Genomic DNA, 15043 nt, shown 5'->3' on the forward strand with positions numbered 1-15043 from the left:
TCATGCCAAATCCAACCTGAAATGAGCACTCTAAAATACTCATTCATTCTTAAAAAAAAAAATACTCGCTCGTTTCCATGCCAAATCCAATCCGAGATGAGCTCCCTAAGACAGCCGTACAGCTGCTCCTAGGCTACAATTTTTCAAGTAAAGTTACTCCCCAATCTCGGTAAAATGACAGGTCGCTTTTTGCACCCATAGTTTGGAAAGATGTCGTAGAAAGACCAGGCCATTCATAAATGGGTTGGGTTCTGATCCATTTATGGTCTGCTTTTCGGCTTTAATTATCACTTGCTCTTTTTAAATATGGGCCTATACCAGACTAAACAGATCCGAGCCGTAGTTTTGCAGGCCCTCACTGGATCCAGAGATAAAAAAAGAGCTTAACCAGGTTCAACTGAAACACGGTTAGAGTCTAACCATGCATATTTTCTCCAAAAAAAACTGTTTCCTCCCTCGTGAAGGTTAATGACAAGGAAGATATGCATAAGAATATTATTGGAAATTAATATTCAGGAGTCCACTTTCATTGCAGAGCTGGAAACACATCGATGAGCTTTCATGTGATGGAAGAAGGTACTCGACTTCTTTTATCTTTTTACAAGAGCAGTGAGAAAGGCATATGTTAAGCTAATTAAGTTACAATGGAAGTTACAAAACTTTAAATGGATATAGACTATTTGATACATTTTGATTTTTCTTTTTCTCTATTCTTCTGTGAAATGAGTAATCTTGTTATACTTGGCTTGATGATTGACCCTTAATTGTAGATGAAAGTGCGGCGACAGCTTCACCAACTGACAAGTAAAGGGTCTCTGCCTTCATGATATTGCGAGCATCATCAGCTCTTTGCAGCTTTTCTATCACCTCTCCAACAGGATTCACTAGCACTAGCTGTGATGCCAATGATCAATCAAAACCACAGAACAATTAGCTACCAGACGGTTAAACCATTTAATGGAAAAAAAGAAGCATTTTTACTTGCCTCAATTCCTCTATTTTCCATTGTTTTCTTTAAATCCATGAAGAGTGAGACTCCAGTTGTGTCAATAGCACTCACAGCTGAAAGATACAACAGGTACATACATTCAGGTAGATTACATGGTGAATACTAAGACTGCGCTTTTATTATAGTTTCAGATACTTTTGTTATTGCATTAAATGAAGATTATAATTAGAAATGAGAAGACAAAGAAAACTTCAATTCTTTCTAGATTTTTCTGCATTTACCCTTTATTTGGTATGTGAGCATTCGAAGTATACAATTAAATTATAAATGACAGAATTTAGTTATATTGAGTTCGACAAACTTTTGTTTTTTGGAGTAAAATTAACACATTTTTATTTATGCCAAACATGAAATATGAAATTTCAAATGAATTGCAGAAAATTTTGTGGAAAATTTTTACCTGTCAAGTCAAGAATCACGAAATGACTACTTGCTTGTTTCTTTGCATCTTCTTGTGCTTCATATTCTTCTATCCATCTCAGAATCCTGTCAGAGGAAAACCAATTTAGAGGATAAAAGAGAGAGTAAAAAGTCCTGATATGAAGTGTATAGATATTTTTAGTTAAACTTTTAATGCATTAACCAACCTTTCTTTGAGGTAAGTTGTATTAGCAAAATTGATAGGGGCTTCAATGCTTAAAATGATGAAACCAGGAACCATTATGGCTTCCTTGTAATGGTGAATATTGCGGTAGATATCTGTCCCTGCTATGTTTCCCAGGATCGCTGTCTTTGGCCTTGTAACTTGCAGGAGGATCTTGAACACAGATATTCCTACCTGGTAATCAATTCATAATTATCAGTTTCATATGTCCCATTTAGGGTAGGCAACTAACTGATGGATGATAACTTACTGCAATTGCAAGGCCAATTTGGACAGAGATGAAAATAACACCAAAGAATGCACATAACAGAACAATGAAATCATATTTGTCAATCTTCCAGATCAAGTAAGCAGCTGGAATATCTATGAGGCCAACTACTGCTGTTACAATTATAGCACCCAATACCAGATTTGGTGTGTACTGGAATAGAGGCATCAGAAAGAGGAGAGTCACCATCACTGTCACTGACATTATAATGTTAGATACTGCTGTTTTGGCACCCGCATTATGATTCACAGCAGACCGCGAAAATGCACCTGAAAATCAAATTTATGTTAGAAATGCTTGAAATGGCTACATTTCTTCTTCTTTTTCTCTCCAATTAAAAAAGAAAAAGGGAGGGTAATTGCACCTGTTGTGACGTAACAGGAAGTTGATGAGCCAATTATGTTCATTAGTCCAATTGCCATCATTTCCTTGTTACCATCCACTTGATAGTTCTTTAAAGCAGCAAAAGTTCTCCCTACAGCTATGCCTTCCTGTTTATAGGCAAATGCTAATTTATTCTGTGTGTCACTTGTATAAACAGGTGAGTGGAATTCCAGGCTATAAACAGGATTTGTGGAAACTTACAGTGAGGGAGATGATGCCAGTAACAAGGCCAGTTCTTATGACTAGTCCAAGGTGGCTTCCTTGAAACTGTAACATGTTCCATGATGAAGGGTTCAATCCCTCTTGTAATTTTCCAATCTAATAATTTCAATCCAAATAAAATTTGTTAATGACGAGAATGAACAGTTTATAAGTTTATTATAACATTCTTGATCATGCCAAGTATTATACTTTATATTGGTTCCATTTATAGTGCTAATGATAAGAAACTCACAGTGCTAATCCCATGACGCTGGGCCTTGAATGCGAAAACTAGGAGAGTAGATAAAATCACAGAAACAAGAGGGGCTCCAGCTGAAATCCAAAATAGTTTTGGTCTTCTCATGCTCTGCAGGGCACACGTCCCAATATTAACATTTATTAGGAAATCAAACTGTCATTTCTCTACATTCATCAGGAATGGCTGACATCGTTTAGTCATCTCTGTAAGAGTTAGGAGTTTGATTTATTAAAAAAAGACACTTATAAACTCTAAAAAGCACATATTATTACTAACTATTATTTTTTATTGAAATAATGATTGGAGATAAATATATATATATATATATATATACATAACACAAAAAGCATAGTCACATGGATTTTTTTTTTTTTTTTTCAAAATATGGGTGTTCCACAGTTGTAGATAAGATTTGTACACATGACAAATTTCATAAAATTTTAAAACTGGGGGCGGGGAAGTTGGTAAATATAGACAACAAAACGGTCCACGACGAAATCTCGAGTTGATAGATGTAGGTGTCTCCATGCCTGCAAATGCAATTATTCGTTTCAACAGACAAAAATTGATTTTTTTTTTTTTCAGTCCTTTTGTTTCATTCTCAAATAAAATGGTTTTGATTTAATTTTAATTTCTAAAATTTTCAATCATTCCATTCGATTCAATTTTAATATTAAAAAAATATCATAATAATTCCACTTGCTTGCATGCTCAAGAAAAAACCTATTAACAGATAACACCTCTCTTTCATCGAAATAAGATACTAATGATTAATTAATAATAATTGCTTTTATTCGAAATGTTTTATAAAGTAAATGGAAAAAAATATTAATATGCGATTTATACTATTAATTATCTTTTCAACTAAAATAATTAAAGCATGTATTAACATAAAAAAGGGATTGAGGAAAAAACATACAACATATCTTGCCACTAAAAGGAACACAAGAAAGCAAACCCCCATTAGTATTGTTTGCCATGACCACTGCAAAACAAAAATCAAATTATTTTTGCTGTCAAAACTAATTTATCTGCTCAAAATAATATATATATATATATAATTAGAATATGCTCATATTTCGTACTTGGCGATCAAAGTCAGATGTAAATACGTTAAAGCTTTGAGTAGTAATTATTAGTTGGTAAATGATATATATACATATAATTTACCTCATGAGTGTTGTGGAAAACAGAGGTCAAGACAGGAACCAGACCCATTTGCTGTGTAAAATGAGTGATTCCAAGAAGGCTTTTTAGCTGTTGCAGAGACACAATAATAGCAGCTCCAGCCATGAATCCAATCAGAGTAGCTCTTGAAAGAAAATCAATAATAAATCCCAGCCTGTAGAAGGAAACCATTTAACTAACTTTCAGAAAATAATTAAAAGAAAAGAAAAAGAAGAAATAAAGAAACATCAAACCCACCTTAACAATCCTAAAGAAGCTTGAAATAGACCAGCAAAAAAAGTGGAAGAAAAAGCTAGTTGAAGAAACAATAGAGGATCAGTAGTAGGAGATACTTCTTGTCTAAGCATTGATCCCAATATAAGGGAAGCAATGGAAACAGGGCCCACTGCAAGATCTCTTGAGCTTCCAAGAACAGCATATACAAGAGGAGGAACAAAGCTTGAATCTGTATATATATATATGTAAGTAAATCCAACTTCAACACAATGATTACAGATGCTAAAAATGAAAATTTTAAATAAATGAAGTAAGAAAAAGAAAAGAAGACTCACATAGACCCACAATGGGAGGTAGACTAGCAAGCTTAGCATAACTAATACCCTGAGGAAAAGAAAAAGAAAGATCTAATGTTGTAGAAAAGGTTAACACTAAAGAAAAGCAAGAATCCTTTTTGTTTTCTTCCGCTGCATAAATAAACAAAAGAAAAAAAAAAAGCAACAAATAAGAAAACATTTGGATAATAATAATACATTTAGTGATTACCTGTGGAATGGCTAAGCTGGCAATGGTAAGACCAGCAACAATATCAGACTTGAGAAGGCTGAGATTATAATTAGGGCCCCATTGAAGAATAGGGAAAACGTACTGAGCAACGAGAATCCATTTCTTGTTAAAGGGTTGTCCTTTGAATTGGCGCAAAGGGTCATCGGGAAAGAAAGTTTCTTTAAGTCTGGTTTTGAGCTTTTGAATTGTGCTTCTATGGGGTGGCGATACAACTTGGTGAATTTCCATGGCGGGTATTTCTAATTCTAGACAATGATGAGAATGCATGTTAATAGAAGCAATTGGTTCCATGGTCAAGAAAGTGTTTCTTGTTTTCTGTTATTTGGGGTGGTATGATTGAGGAATGGTTGCTTTTTTATTTTAGCTAATTGTGTGCCCCATCAATCAACTTCTCTCTCTGGAAACCGCTACGAAACAAACGAGTACTTGTCTAAAGAAAAAGCAAATTAAAAAAGTTTGGAGAAGAAAGGAAAGGAGTCGGTTCCTTTGTACTGTAAGAGCCCTATCAAAGTAGAATAACAGCATATGCCAACAAGTTTTGGATTATAATTTGTATTGGATTAGAGTTTGTATTCAAATTAGTATTTTAGTTCTAGATCAATTACTTTTTCTATTTTTTAAATCAACTTAAAAATAATATTTATTAACTAAGAATAATATGCTAGCCATAGTCACTCACTATGTCTAACCCAATAGGAAAACTAATTTATTGATAATTAAAATATCAACCTCTGTTATCTATGGACGGTTAGATTAGCACAAATAGATTACATTTCGGTGATCGTTATATAAAAAGTAAAGAGATTTGTAATTAGAAATTATGTAAACTTCATTTGAAAAATTATCCGATTTCAAACTTGAAGTTATGAGAGAGTTAACCTGAGTACTGACCATATTCAAGCGTAAAAGCACATGTACTAACCAAAAAAAATATATCAATCTCAATATGGTCTCTAATGCAACAACTACAAAGCTCCTTTACTTATATATATAGTTGTTCTTATAACAGTACGAGCCATAAATAATTTAGTTAAGTTGGTTTTTTTTTAATCTATGAAATTTTCAGAAATTGATATATGGAACCGATTCAACTTAATTTTACTTTTTGCCAGAAAATTATAATGTAAACTGCTCTAAGTGTTAGTTGTAATTCTGAATTGAACTTATTAAGTCAAGTTCCGTCTAAGTTCTATATTACATCAACAAATAAAAGTGAAGCGTTGAATCGAGTCCATTAAGAAAATGACTAGATTCCTTCTTGACATTGATGAGGTAGCTTAATTATACTCGTCACTGTGTGGCTTACATTTGTTTTTTCTTTTGACATTTGAAACAAAAAGGAATACCCATTACACAGCTTGTATAGACATCTCATACAAGAAGAAAAGAAGGTTTATGGGTAGCATTTATTTACTCTGTAATCTTGTGTTTTTATTGTTGGTTCAGAGATGAGAGATGAGACGGTGCACTTCTCTAAGTCCGAAAAGTGGCTGAATTTGCATACGTGCGTTTAATATACATACTGCTTGAAATGATCACATCAGGAATGGAATGGTTCCATTTGCGTAGTAAATAGACATAACAATAGCTCTCTGCACCATCTGTGTCGTGGTTGACAAGCCAAATTGCCTCGCACCATGTTTGCCACATTTCATGAGGTGGCATAAAATGGCAGTCACTATTAATGTCACAACACATCAAACCTATTCGCTTATCGGTTAGAATTGACTTCAAACCGATTCAAAACTCTTTTGAATGAGGGCAGTGATTGGAATGTCCATGGGTTAGACACCAAGCTAATACGACAGCTCATTCTTTCGCTAAAGCTGTTATCGTGCGTGATGCTCCAAAATTTTATTTCTCAATTTTTTAATTCTGATGACCATCAGGTTTTTTTTACCTAGACATGGTGATCTAGGATAGTTGTTTCCATAATGCTCAGTTTTTTCTAAACTTTTTACTAATCTTTATTCTTATTTTTAAAAAAAAAAATCGGAAACACACAAATAAGTAATACTACTCCATTAATATTTGATTTCTCATCCAAGTAAAAGATAGACTATATGTATATGATCTTTAAAAAAATTCATTAAAAGTATTATTTATTAATAAAATTTTAATTTGATTAATACAAATGGAATAAATTTACTTATGAACTAAATAATTCTTAATTTTAAGAAGATTAGACTTTGAAATTTTCAATTCCCTTCATTTTTTTCCCCTTTTCAGAGAGCATATATTGTATAACTATCATACTCTCAATAAGAGAAAATAGCATTAGAGTTTATCATGATTCAGTTCAAAATCAATATTGTATTGAGATTGGCCTAATTTTTAATCGGATATATATGAATCAATTTGGAAGAATTGGATTCTGAACTGTGTCGAATTGATGGTTCTTATCTTTAAACCGGTATTGGTTGCCAGTGACTATTCAAAATGCATCACTATTTTTATTTTATTTTGACTCAATCAAAAACTTTTTATAATCAATCATTAGTGCACGAGCAGACTCTAAATAAAAATATCTATCATTTGATTCCTTGTTTCATTTGATGCCTAAATTCAAGCATTAACTACCACAATTTAATTAGCTAATTAACTTTTTAATTAATTTTTTTTTGGCTTCCGATACATAAAATTAATTAACTGTCTTAATAACAGTTAGCTGTTATTGATTTTTTTAAATGTGTTACCTTATCAAATAAATAACCTAAGTCTAAATATATAATATCATTATTGACAACTTGGACCTAGTAAACAGTTGGCTTGATAATTTCCAAACTAGGATGATTACGGAAGTCTCACGCTAATTGCAATTATTGTAATAATTACTACCACATATAGTTTTCAATTTTGATATTATCATTTCTCAAAATGGACACGTTAAAAATTAAGTTGAAAGACCATTGATTGAAAATGAAAGAACTTTTAATTGGATGTGACAATTTTATATCAACATTACAAATATTTTGTGTCTATCATTAAATGAAAAATCTCTGTCCTACTTTAAAAGATTTTGTCATATTTACCTATTTTTTTAAAAATGCTAATTAATTAATATTCATCAAATTTTAATATGTTAATATATTAATTTTTTATACATAAACTACATGGCAAAGACAACCCTCCATTTTAAATAACATTTATCAAAATGATAGTAATTGGTGAAGTCTCGCATTTTCACATATCTTTTGTAAAACGTGCAAAATGATAATATATACAGATAATATGCATAATATATTATTATATTAGTAAAATGATAATACATCCAGATATAGTATTAGGAAATTTATAAAATTATAAAAAGATAAAAATGGCAACTTAATGATTCCTTTTCCTTTTCTTTTTGTGTATTCCGTTGGCTTCTGCCCTAATTTCCTAATAAAACAATCCACTAGAGTTTAAAGTTAGGGAGCTAAAAGGAAATTTTTTAAATTTGGGGGACAAACATTATAAAGAAAATGTTTATAAAGTTTTGGACCTGGGACAATGACCCCGTTTGTTCTTTCTATGTCCATCAATGACCGTCCCTCATAGGTTGTGCACGGATTGAACTAGTCGCCACAAGTTAAAGACATGGTCACATGGAGATGTAGAAAGGAGATCTTATCAACTCATTCCAATCTAAGATGGTAGTTTCACGAAATCAGTAGTGGAACGTCAAAAATGAAATATCTCTTTGTTTCATTTTTCTTAATTTTGTAAAAAAAAAATACCAATAAATTATTAAATCATTGGAAATGAATTGTATTTTCAAATAAATTTTATGTGCAAGATCAAGAAAGAAAAATAGGATTACTATTATTGAGAAAGTCACTCCTAGTCCAAAGGTGAATAACATGCACATGCTAAAAAGGAAAATGAAAAAACAAAGAGATAAAGAAGTAATGTAGCTTATTTGTTTTGTAATAATAAAACAAATATTTGATTAGTAAATTATCTTTTCAACGATAAAAACAAGCAAATCAAAGTCTAATAAGGGCACTATAATCCATAAAGGGCAGAATATCAATTATAAGGTACTTATTACTGGGGATAAGAATTGAATCTATGACCAATTGTTCATGAGATCTCCATCTTAAAATTATAACTGTATTAGTCTACTTAAATTACAGCACTGCCTAGTGCAGATTGTAATACCTACCTTCCTTGTAAGTAGAAACCGATGGCCAAAAAAAAAAAAAAATAAAAAAAAAAAAAAAATCAAGAACAAGAGAAATGAAAAGAAGAAGAAGAATCATGCGACCACCTTTGAACTTTAGTTAGAGATAAGTTAGCTTTTGTATTTCCGAATCCTTAAAGCTGTCTTTTAATTTCCCTACTTTTAGCAAGTGAAAGTTTCTCTTTTCCCATACCTTTAGGAAAAGACAAGAATAAGGGTAAAGGAAAAAGCATGAATGGGTATAAAGAGATCAGGTTAGAAGTTTGGATTAAGCAAAAATAATTATTATGTGTAATCATTTGTTTTAGAAAAAGAATATTAATTTAAGACATAAAGTGAAAGTGCTGAAAAAAAAAAAAAGAAAAGAAAAGCATAAATGTGCTTTTCTATATGTCTATCTTTCTTTTGTAAGTATATCAAAATCAAACCATAGATTAATTTAAATTAATCATCCCCTCTTGGGTATGTATCAAATGTAAGTAAATTTTGGTTTTGGTCGGTGCCCTCCCGTTTCATTGGTCGTCGCTATGCATGATTGCTGTCATACGTACCAATTTCAAAATTTTGACACAATCCAAAAATCCAAACCGGTTATTATTATTATTTTTTTTAAAAAAAAAGGAGTTAATTCACTCATATTAATCATTTTTATGGTATGAAGCACAAAAATTGATAGGTTGGACAAGTCAATCTTTTTGTAAATTTGTTATTTTTCAAATTTAAACTTTAACGTGTTAACATGTCTAGCATTAGAATGCTCGTTAGTTATTAAGCATTGCTTTTTTGAGTGGATTAATTTGTGGTGATCATGTGGTGGAAATCGATTCGAATCATATAATTAAGCATTTCAAATTAAGATGATATACTATTAACTAAGTACAATTAAGCATTAGAATGCTCGTTAATAATTAAGCATTGCTTTTTCTGGTCATTTTCAAACTCATAATTCAATTGTTGGTAGTAATATCCTATTAACTAAGTAAAGAATTATTTTGACATAACTTTTTAGTACGAAAAAAAAAAAAAAAGAGAGAGAAAGAGATAGAAAGAGAGGGCCAATATGTGCACATTGTGAATATTCAGTGTCTAGTATATGAAATGGACATCCACTCAAAGATTCATCCAAGAACTAGATCAACATTATCAGCACAGACCTTCCATTATTGCACAAAGAAAATTTTCAGACCATAAATCATGGAACCAAGTTGTTAGAGCTCATACAATACAGGAATTAAGACATATGCCTTTCTCTCCACCACCACTAGTGGTTTTGTTTTTCAATCTTTAAGCCTCCTTCTGGATTCATGTGTATCCTACTTTTAGAAATTGACACTCTAAGAGCCACAATTTTCCATATTCTATCTTCAATCCCTTTGTCATCCCATGCCTAGAGCATATGACCTTTCCTTTTTTTTTTTTTTTTTGGTTTCAAAAGGTCTCTCATATTCATAATATAAAGAAAAAGCAATTATTATTTGCTATATACGAGGGACCATTACTTGAATGTGTCCAAAATCTTTTAACCCGATTAATCCAGACTCGCGCCGGATAATCCCACGAAAGAGAAAAGTGAGATATCATTACGTTTCTTTGAAAATGTATTTTTTTAGTTGTATTTGATATATGTATAGGTTCTTGTTGTGAAGTTGTCTCTATATAATTATATACTAATTATATTCCTAGATAAAGTTCTCCCCCATAACCCAACATCAATTTTTTTTTTATCCCCTTTTTTGCTCCTCCTATTGGGGGTAATATAAAGTTCAATATTCAACTAATAACCAATAATTATTTGCTATTTTGTTTCTACATCAAAAGGAGGTACGGCTAAGGGAGTGCTAAAAAAGGATCCTATCCCTCAGAGTGACTTAAGGTTACTTGTATTGTTTAATAGATAGTTTTGTCTATAAAGTTAAATTTCTCATGTGTGTGGCGAAGTTAATTATATTGATCGATTGATCAAAAAATTTAGCTGAGAATTACCTTTCGAGTACATCATCTATGGTAACTTTCAGCATGTTTAATCCAGTTATTTTTAAAAATTAAAGTAACGTTTTATAAAAGATTAAGACTCATGACGTTTAGCTTTTAACATTTTATAAAAAAATTACTAAAATAGCTAAATGTTAATAAAACAACTAATAATTATCAAAACAGTTAATTGTACTGAACAGATCATTTGTATTTTAGATTGACTAGCTATTTCATGATTCATTCTTAGTTAGCAATTTTTTTTCTATTTTCACAAAAAAAAAATCTAGAAAGTATTTAGTATCAATTATTTAGACCATATTAGTTATTGATCAATGATTATGAAATATCGAGTTTTTTATATTTAAATGTATATGTGAGCTAAACACTTTTTTAATGTGATATTTAGTAATACGACAATAAATAACATGTGCTTTAATATTAATTTTCTGACATATAATTATATCACCAATATTTATATTGCATTTAATATCGTATTCCATATACATCTCTATTCATTTTGATATCTTCTCCCACCACCCACTAATTTATGTCATCTTTTTTTTTTTACTTTTTAAATATAAATTAATATATGAAACTAAAAACTATTTGAATTGGTCCTTTCCTTTCCATCCCTTCCAATCAATTGTAACAGTCAAGCAGATGTTAATGACTAATGGGTGAAAATTAATATTCTCTGTTGTCCTTTTTCTTTTATTGGTCTGAAATTTGCCATGAGGAACTCTGTCATTGTCGATCTTGTCTAATGCAGACATATACCTAAATAAAAGAACAGGAATTCTTAGCTGAAAATCATCCCTTTGCATATGCATTAAAAAGAATACATGATTTTTTCCCCCAAAAAGATTTGGACAAATTTTCTCCAAAAAGAAAATAATTTTTTTTCTATATAAACTACCTTATATCAATAAGTTTTTGTTTTATACTATTAGATGGTAAGTGACTTCAATTTTGTAAGATTGAAAACACAAATTCAATTTTCATGAACTGCACTTTGCTAGGAAAATTAAAAATCTTATATTTTACAGTCTGAGGAGAGTTATGTCTCCTGATTATAAAAGAAAATAACTTTTTATTTTGATGCAAATGGAAATGGATATTCTATCACTAACATTCACGCACTAAGATTAAATTGTTTTTATCTTGAATGATCTTAAAGATAAACTCAGCATTTTCTTCCACTCAAAAAAAAAAAAAAAAAAAAAAAAACAGCATTTTCTCAAGTAAAATTGTTGATTCGACATTAATATGGTAAGATTTCTTAATATGTGTTAGGTATACTTACTTATAAATTAACTTATTTACCTAACTTTTTTTCCCATTCTCGCTCGTTTTTGCAGCAATGAGTTGTTAATTAGTCTTTATGGTACATTGTTTGTATTATCTGTGTGCCATAATATTTATTACATTTTGCATTTTAGGTCTCTTAAGTAAACTATTAAATTTGTTTAAGTCATAATGAATTATTAAGTAAATTGACTAATTACTTTTAATTTAATACTTTCTAAAAAAATCATTAAATTCAAGTAATAATTATTGGTCATATACAAAGGGTAAACATGAAAAAAAAAATATTTATTATTCTTTGAAACTATAAATATAATAAATATTTTGAAACAAACTATTTTTTCAAATGTGATAAGTATTATGAAACAGAAATGGTATATTTTTTGAAGAAATGGTACATTACATTAGTATTAAACTATTTAATCATTTCATAAAAAAGAAAAAAAAAAGGTTATTTTGCGTTTAATTCTTTACAGTATAGAAGTATAAAACTGTCTTAAATACCCACGTTTAACCAAAAAAAACTATTTTTAATTAGGTGAGACCCATACACCATGTCTAGGGAATCCTTGCTGATGAAGTGCAAGTCACAATTACCCTGACCCTTCTCCACGTGTCTGGTCTCTATTAGCATATGTGCCATGGATCGTATGTGAAATACAAAAATTGTGGTTTATTTTAATTATTGTTACATCTATGTGGACCAAAAAATTTTGTAAAGCTGGTACCATCAAGTGGGTGTGCCGGAGTGGTTATCGAGCATGACTTAAAACTCATGTGGGCTATGCCCGCGCAGATTCGAAGCGATGTTGACGCTTTTTTGACCATTTGTTTAGTCGGAAAAATTGCGGATGGAGAGGGATTGAAAATCACACAACAATTTTTACTTCTGTTTGAGCCCAATTTGTATTAGCTCAGTTACAACATGATCCATGTCGATAAGAGCCCAAATATCTTTCTGATACTTCGAAAAATCCAAGATTAAGGTTAGAGTTTATAGTTCCTGTTACTGGCTGCAAGTTTCGGAATACTTTTGAGAGTTTCTTTATGGATCGAGTTTCACATGTGGCAAGTGAGTAATCCCTTACAACTATATCTCAATCTGTTTTTTTTTTTTTTAAGTTAAGTGGAGAGCTAAGCTATGAAAATTACATGCATAATCTAGGTGTACTATATCATGCAAATTATGGTTAAGCTATCAGTCCATGCCTAATGGAGGATCCATAAGCACATGAATTTCAAGAGAGAAATTTCTAACAATTTAGAGAGGAAATTTGCACTGAAATTTGTCTCTTTATATACATGAATAACATTAATCTGTTTTTTTTTTTTTACTTTTTTTAAAGACAAGTAAAAATAACCATTCTAAGTGGTTAATTATCGATATAAAATCTCTATAATTATCGGTTCGAACATTAATACGATATTTTTTTATCTCATAAGTATAATAGAAAAGATGTAAGGGGTGGATTTGATCACGAGTAAGCTTATGCAGTTGCATGAAGATCCTTCCATCAGGCTTAGGCTTTACACTCTCTAATCCAACATTTTACGTACAAAAATAATCAAAGCATGTATTGTTATTTACATAATATACTTTTCCCCCTTCTTTTTTTTTTACGTGTGCGCACGCGCATTGGGTCAGGCTCATTATGGCCCAACTATGCATCGGAGGCCCATATGATCAGTGAGTAAAACCCTAACTAAAACCCTAAGACCTAGAACCTTCTATTCCCCTCTAGAGCATTGGTCCCTGTGGCACCCTCTTCTCGCACGGCTTAATCCTCTCATTTTTAAGGGGACAGATCGCCATTTTCCCTTTCGCCCGCTATACTACAATCCTCAAAATTGCAGTGACGAGATAGATTTTGGATTACTAGAATGGCTAAGCGCTTGATTCCAACCCTTAATCGCGTGCTGGTGGAGAAGATCGTTCCTCCCTCCAAAACCACCGCTGGTATTCTCCTCCCCGAGTCATCCACGAAGGTATTTGCTTGTATTTTGAAATATGTACGTGGCTTGTTAGTTTTTGTATGTATTTGGACTCGAATTGATCCTGATTGTTGTGATTATTCTGGTTTTAACAGCTGAATTCAGGGAAGGTTATCTCTGTTGGTCCTGGATTGAGGAGCAACGAAGGAAAAACTATCCCTACATCGGTTAAGGAAGGAGACACTGTGCTGTTGCCTGAGTATGGAGGAACCCAAGTGAAACTTGGGGATAAAGAGTACGTGTTCCTCAACTGCAACCTGTTTTGCCAATTTTTCGTTTGATTTGTTGTATATTTTTCCGATGTTTATTGTTATTGTTTTTTTTCCTTTCCGGGTCTTGTGCAGGTTTTATTTGTACAGGGATGAGGACATCTTGGGCACTCTACATGAGTGATTGATTGGTTGCTTATTGTTATTTTCCATCTAAAATGAGTTTTTGTTTTGGAGCTCTATAAGACTAAAACGTTATGGGTTAGGAGTTATGTAACTTACGGATATTGATGATGATTTTTAATTGAACTAAGTTATTTTGGAATTTGAGAATGGAATTATCTCTTCCTTGTTGCTTTTGCATTGTTGTTGGTTTTCCTTCTTATATTATGGAATTTGTAGACTAAGGCCTGGTTTGGTTTTGTTGAACGGATATGGGGAAATAGAATGGTTATTCCATAATCTTAAGGTTTGACAAAATTCTTCAAATTTATAGAATATAAATTTATTTTGAGTGAATATGGAGAGTCTATCCTTTTTTTTTCTCTTCCTATTTCATTCCACAATCAAAGTAGGCCTAAGTTTTATTCCACGAACCAAACTTTGTAGTGGAAACAACTTGTGTGGCAGTTGAGTGTGTTTTAATACGTTGGTGTATCAAAGTTGATTTCGACTGATACTTAATATGCTCTGTCCAATCTT

General features: G+C 31.4%; 2 protein-coding genes across 2 annotated transcripts; one reads left to right on the forward strand and one right to left on the reverse strand.

Moving 5' to 3' along the window:
* Positions 1-483: 483 nt before the first annotated feature.
* On the reverse strand, positions 484-5131 carry AST91 (sulfate transporter 91). Its single transcript, XM_012216837.4, has 13 exons — positions 4676-5131; positions 4465-4513; positions 4151-4358; positions 3896-4067; positions 3645-3710; positions 2720-2833; positions 2467-2583; positions 2246-2372; positions 1864-2150; positions 1597-1787; positions 1410-1495; positions 986-1062; positions 484-894 (listed from the first exon to the last, which is right to left on the reverse strand). Exons 1-13 carry the CDS (start codon positions 4985-4987, stop codon positions 736-738), a joined length of 1965 nt encoding a protein of 654 aa, XP_012072227.1. The 5' UTR covers positions 4988-5131; the 3' UTR covers positions 484-735.
* Positions 5132-13876: 8745 nt separating this feature from the next.
* LOC105634067 (GroES-like family protein) lies at positions 13877-14674 on the forward strand. Its single transcript, XM_012216838.4, has 3 exons — positions 13877-14126; positions 14228-14367; positions 14477-14674. The coding sequence occupies exons 1-3, from the start codon at positions 14022-14024 to the stop codon at positions 14523-14525; spliced, it is 294 nt and encodes a 97-aa protein (XP_012072228.1). The 5' UTR covers positions 13877-14021; the 3' UTR covers positions 14526-14674.
* Positions 14675-15043: the final 369 nt, after the last annotated feature.

The sequence above is a fragment of the Jatropha curcas genome, chromosome 11, assembly GCF_041381405.1.
Source record: "Jatropha curcas cultivar XTBG-Jc1 chromosome 11, XTBG_Jcur_1.0, whole genome shotgun sequence".
NCBI lineage: Eukaryota > Viridiplantae > Streptophyta > Magnoliopsida > Malpighiales > Euphorbiaceae > Jatropha > Jatropha curcas.

Bases quoted from the DNA above. Each gene is read 5' to 3' on its own strand.
- AST91 (XM_012216837.4), bottom strand. From the start codon at position 4,987: ATGGAACCAATTGCTTCTATTAACATGCATTCTCATCATTGTCTAGAA. The intron at 4,359-4,464 runs GTGAGTCTTCTT...ATATATATACAG, and splicing joins ACCTCCCATTGTGGGTCTAT to ATTCAAGCTTTGTTCCTCCT. The intron at 3,711-3,895 runs GTAAATTATATG...TTTGTTTTGCAG, and splicing joins TTTTCCACAACACTCATGAG to TGGTCATGGCAAACAATACT.
- LOC105634067 (XM_012216838.4), top strand. From the start codon at position 14,022: ATGGCTAAGCGCTTGATTCCAACCCTTAATCGCGTGCTGGTGGAGAAG. The intron at 14,127-14,227 runs GTATTTGCTTGT...TGGTTTTAACAG, and splicing joins TCCCCGAGTCATCCACGAAG to CTGAATTCAGGGAAGGTTAT. The intron at 14,368-14,476 runs GTACGTGTTCCT...GGTCTTGTGCAG, and splicing joins GTGAAACTTGGGGATAAAGA to GTTTTATTTGTACAGGGATG.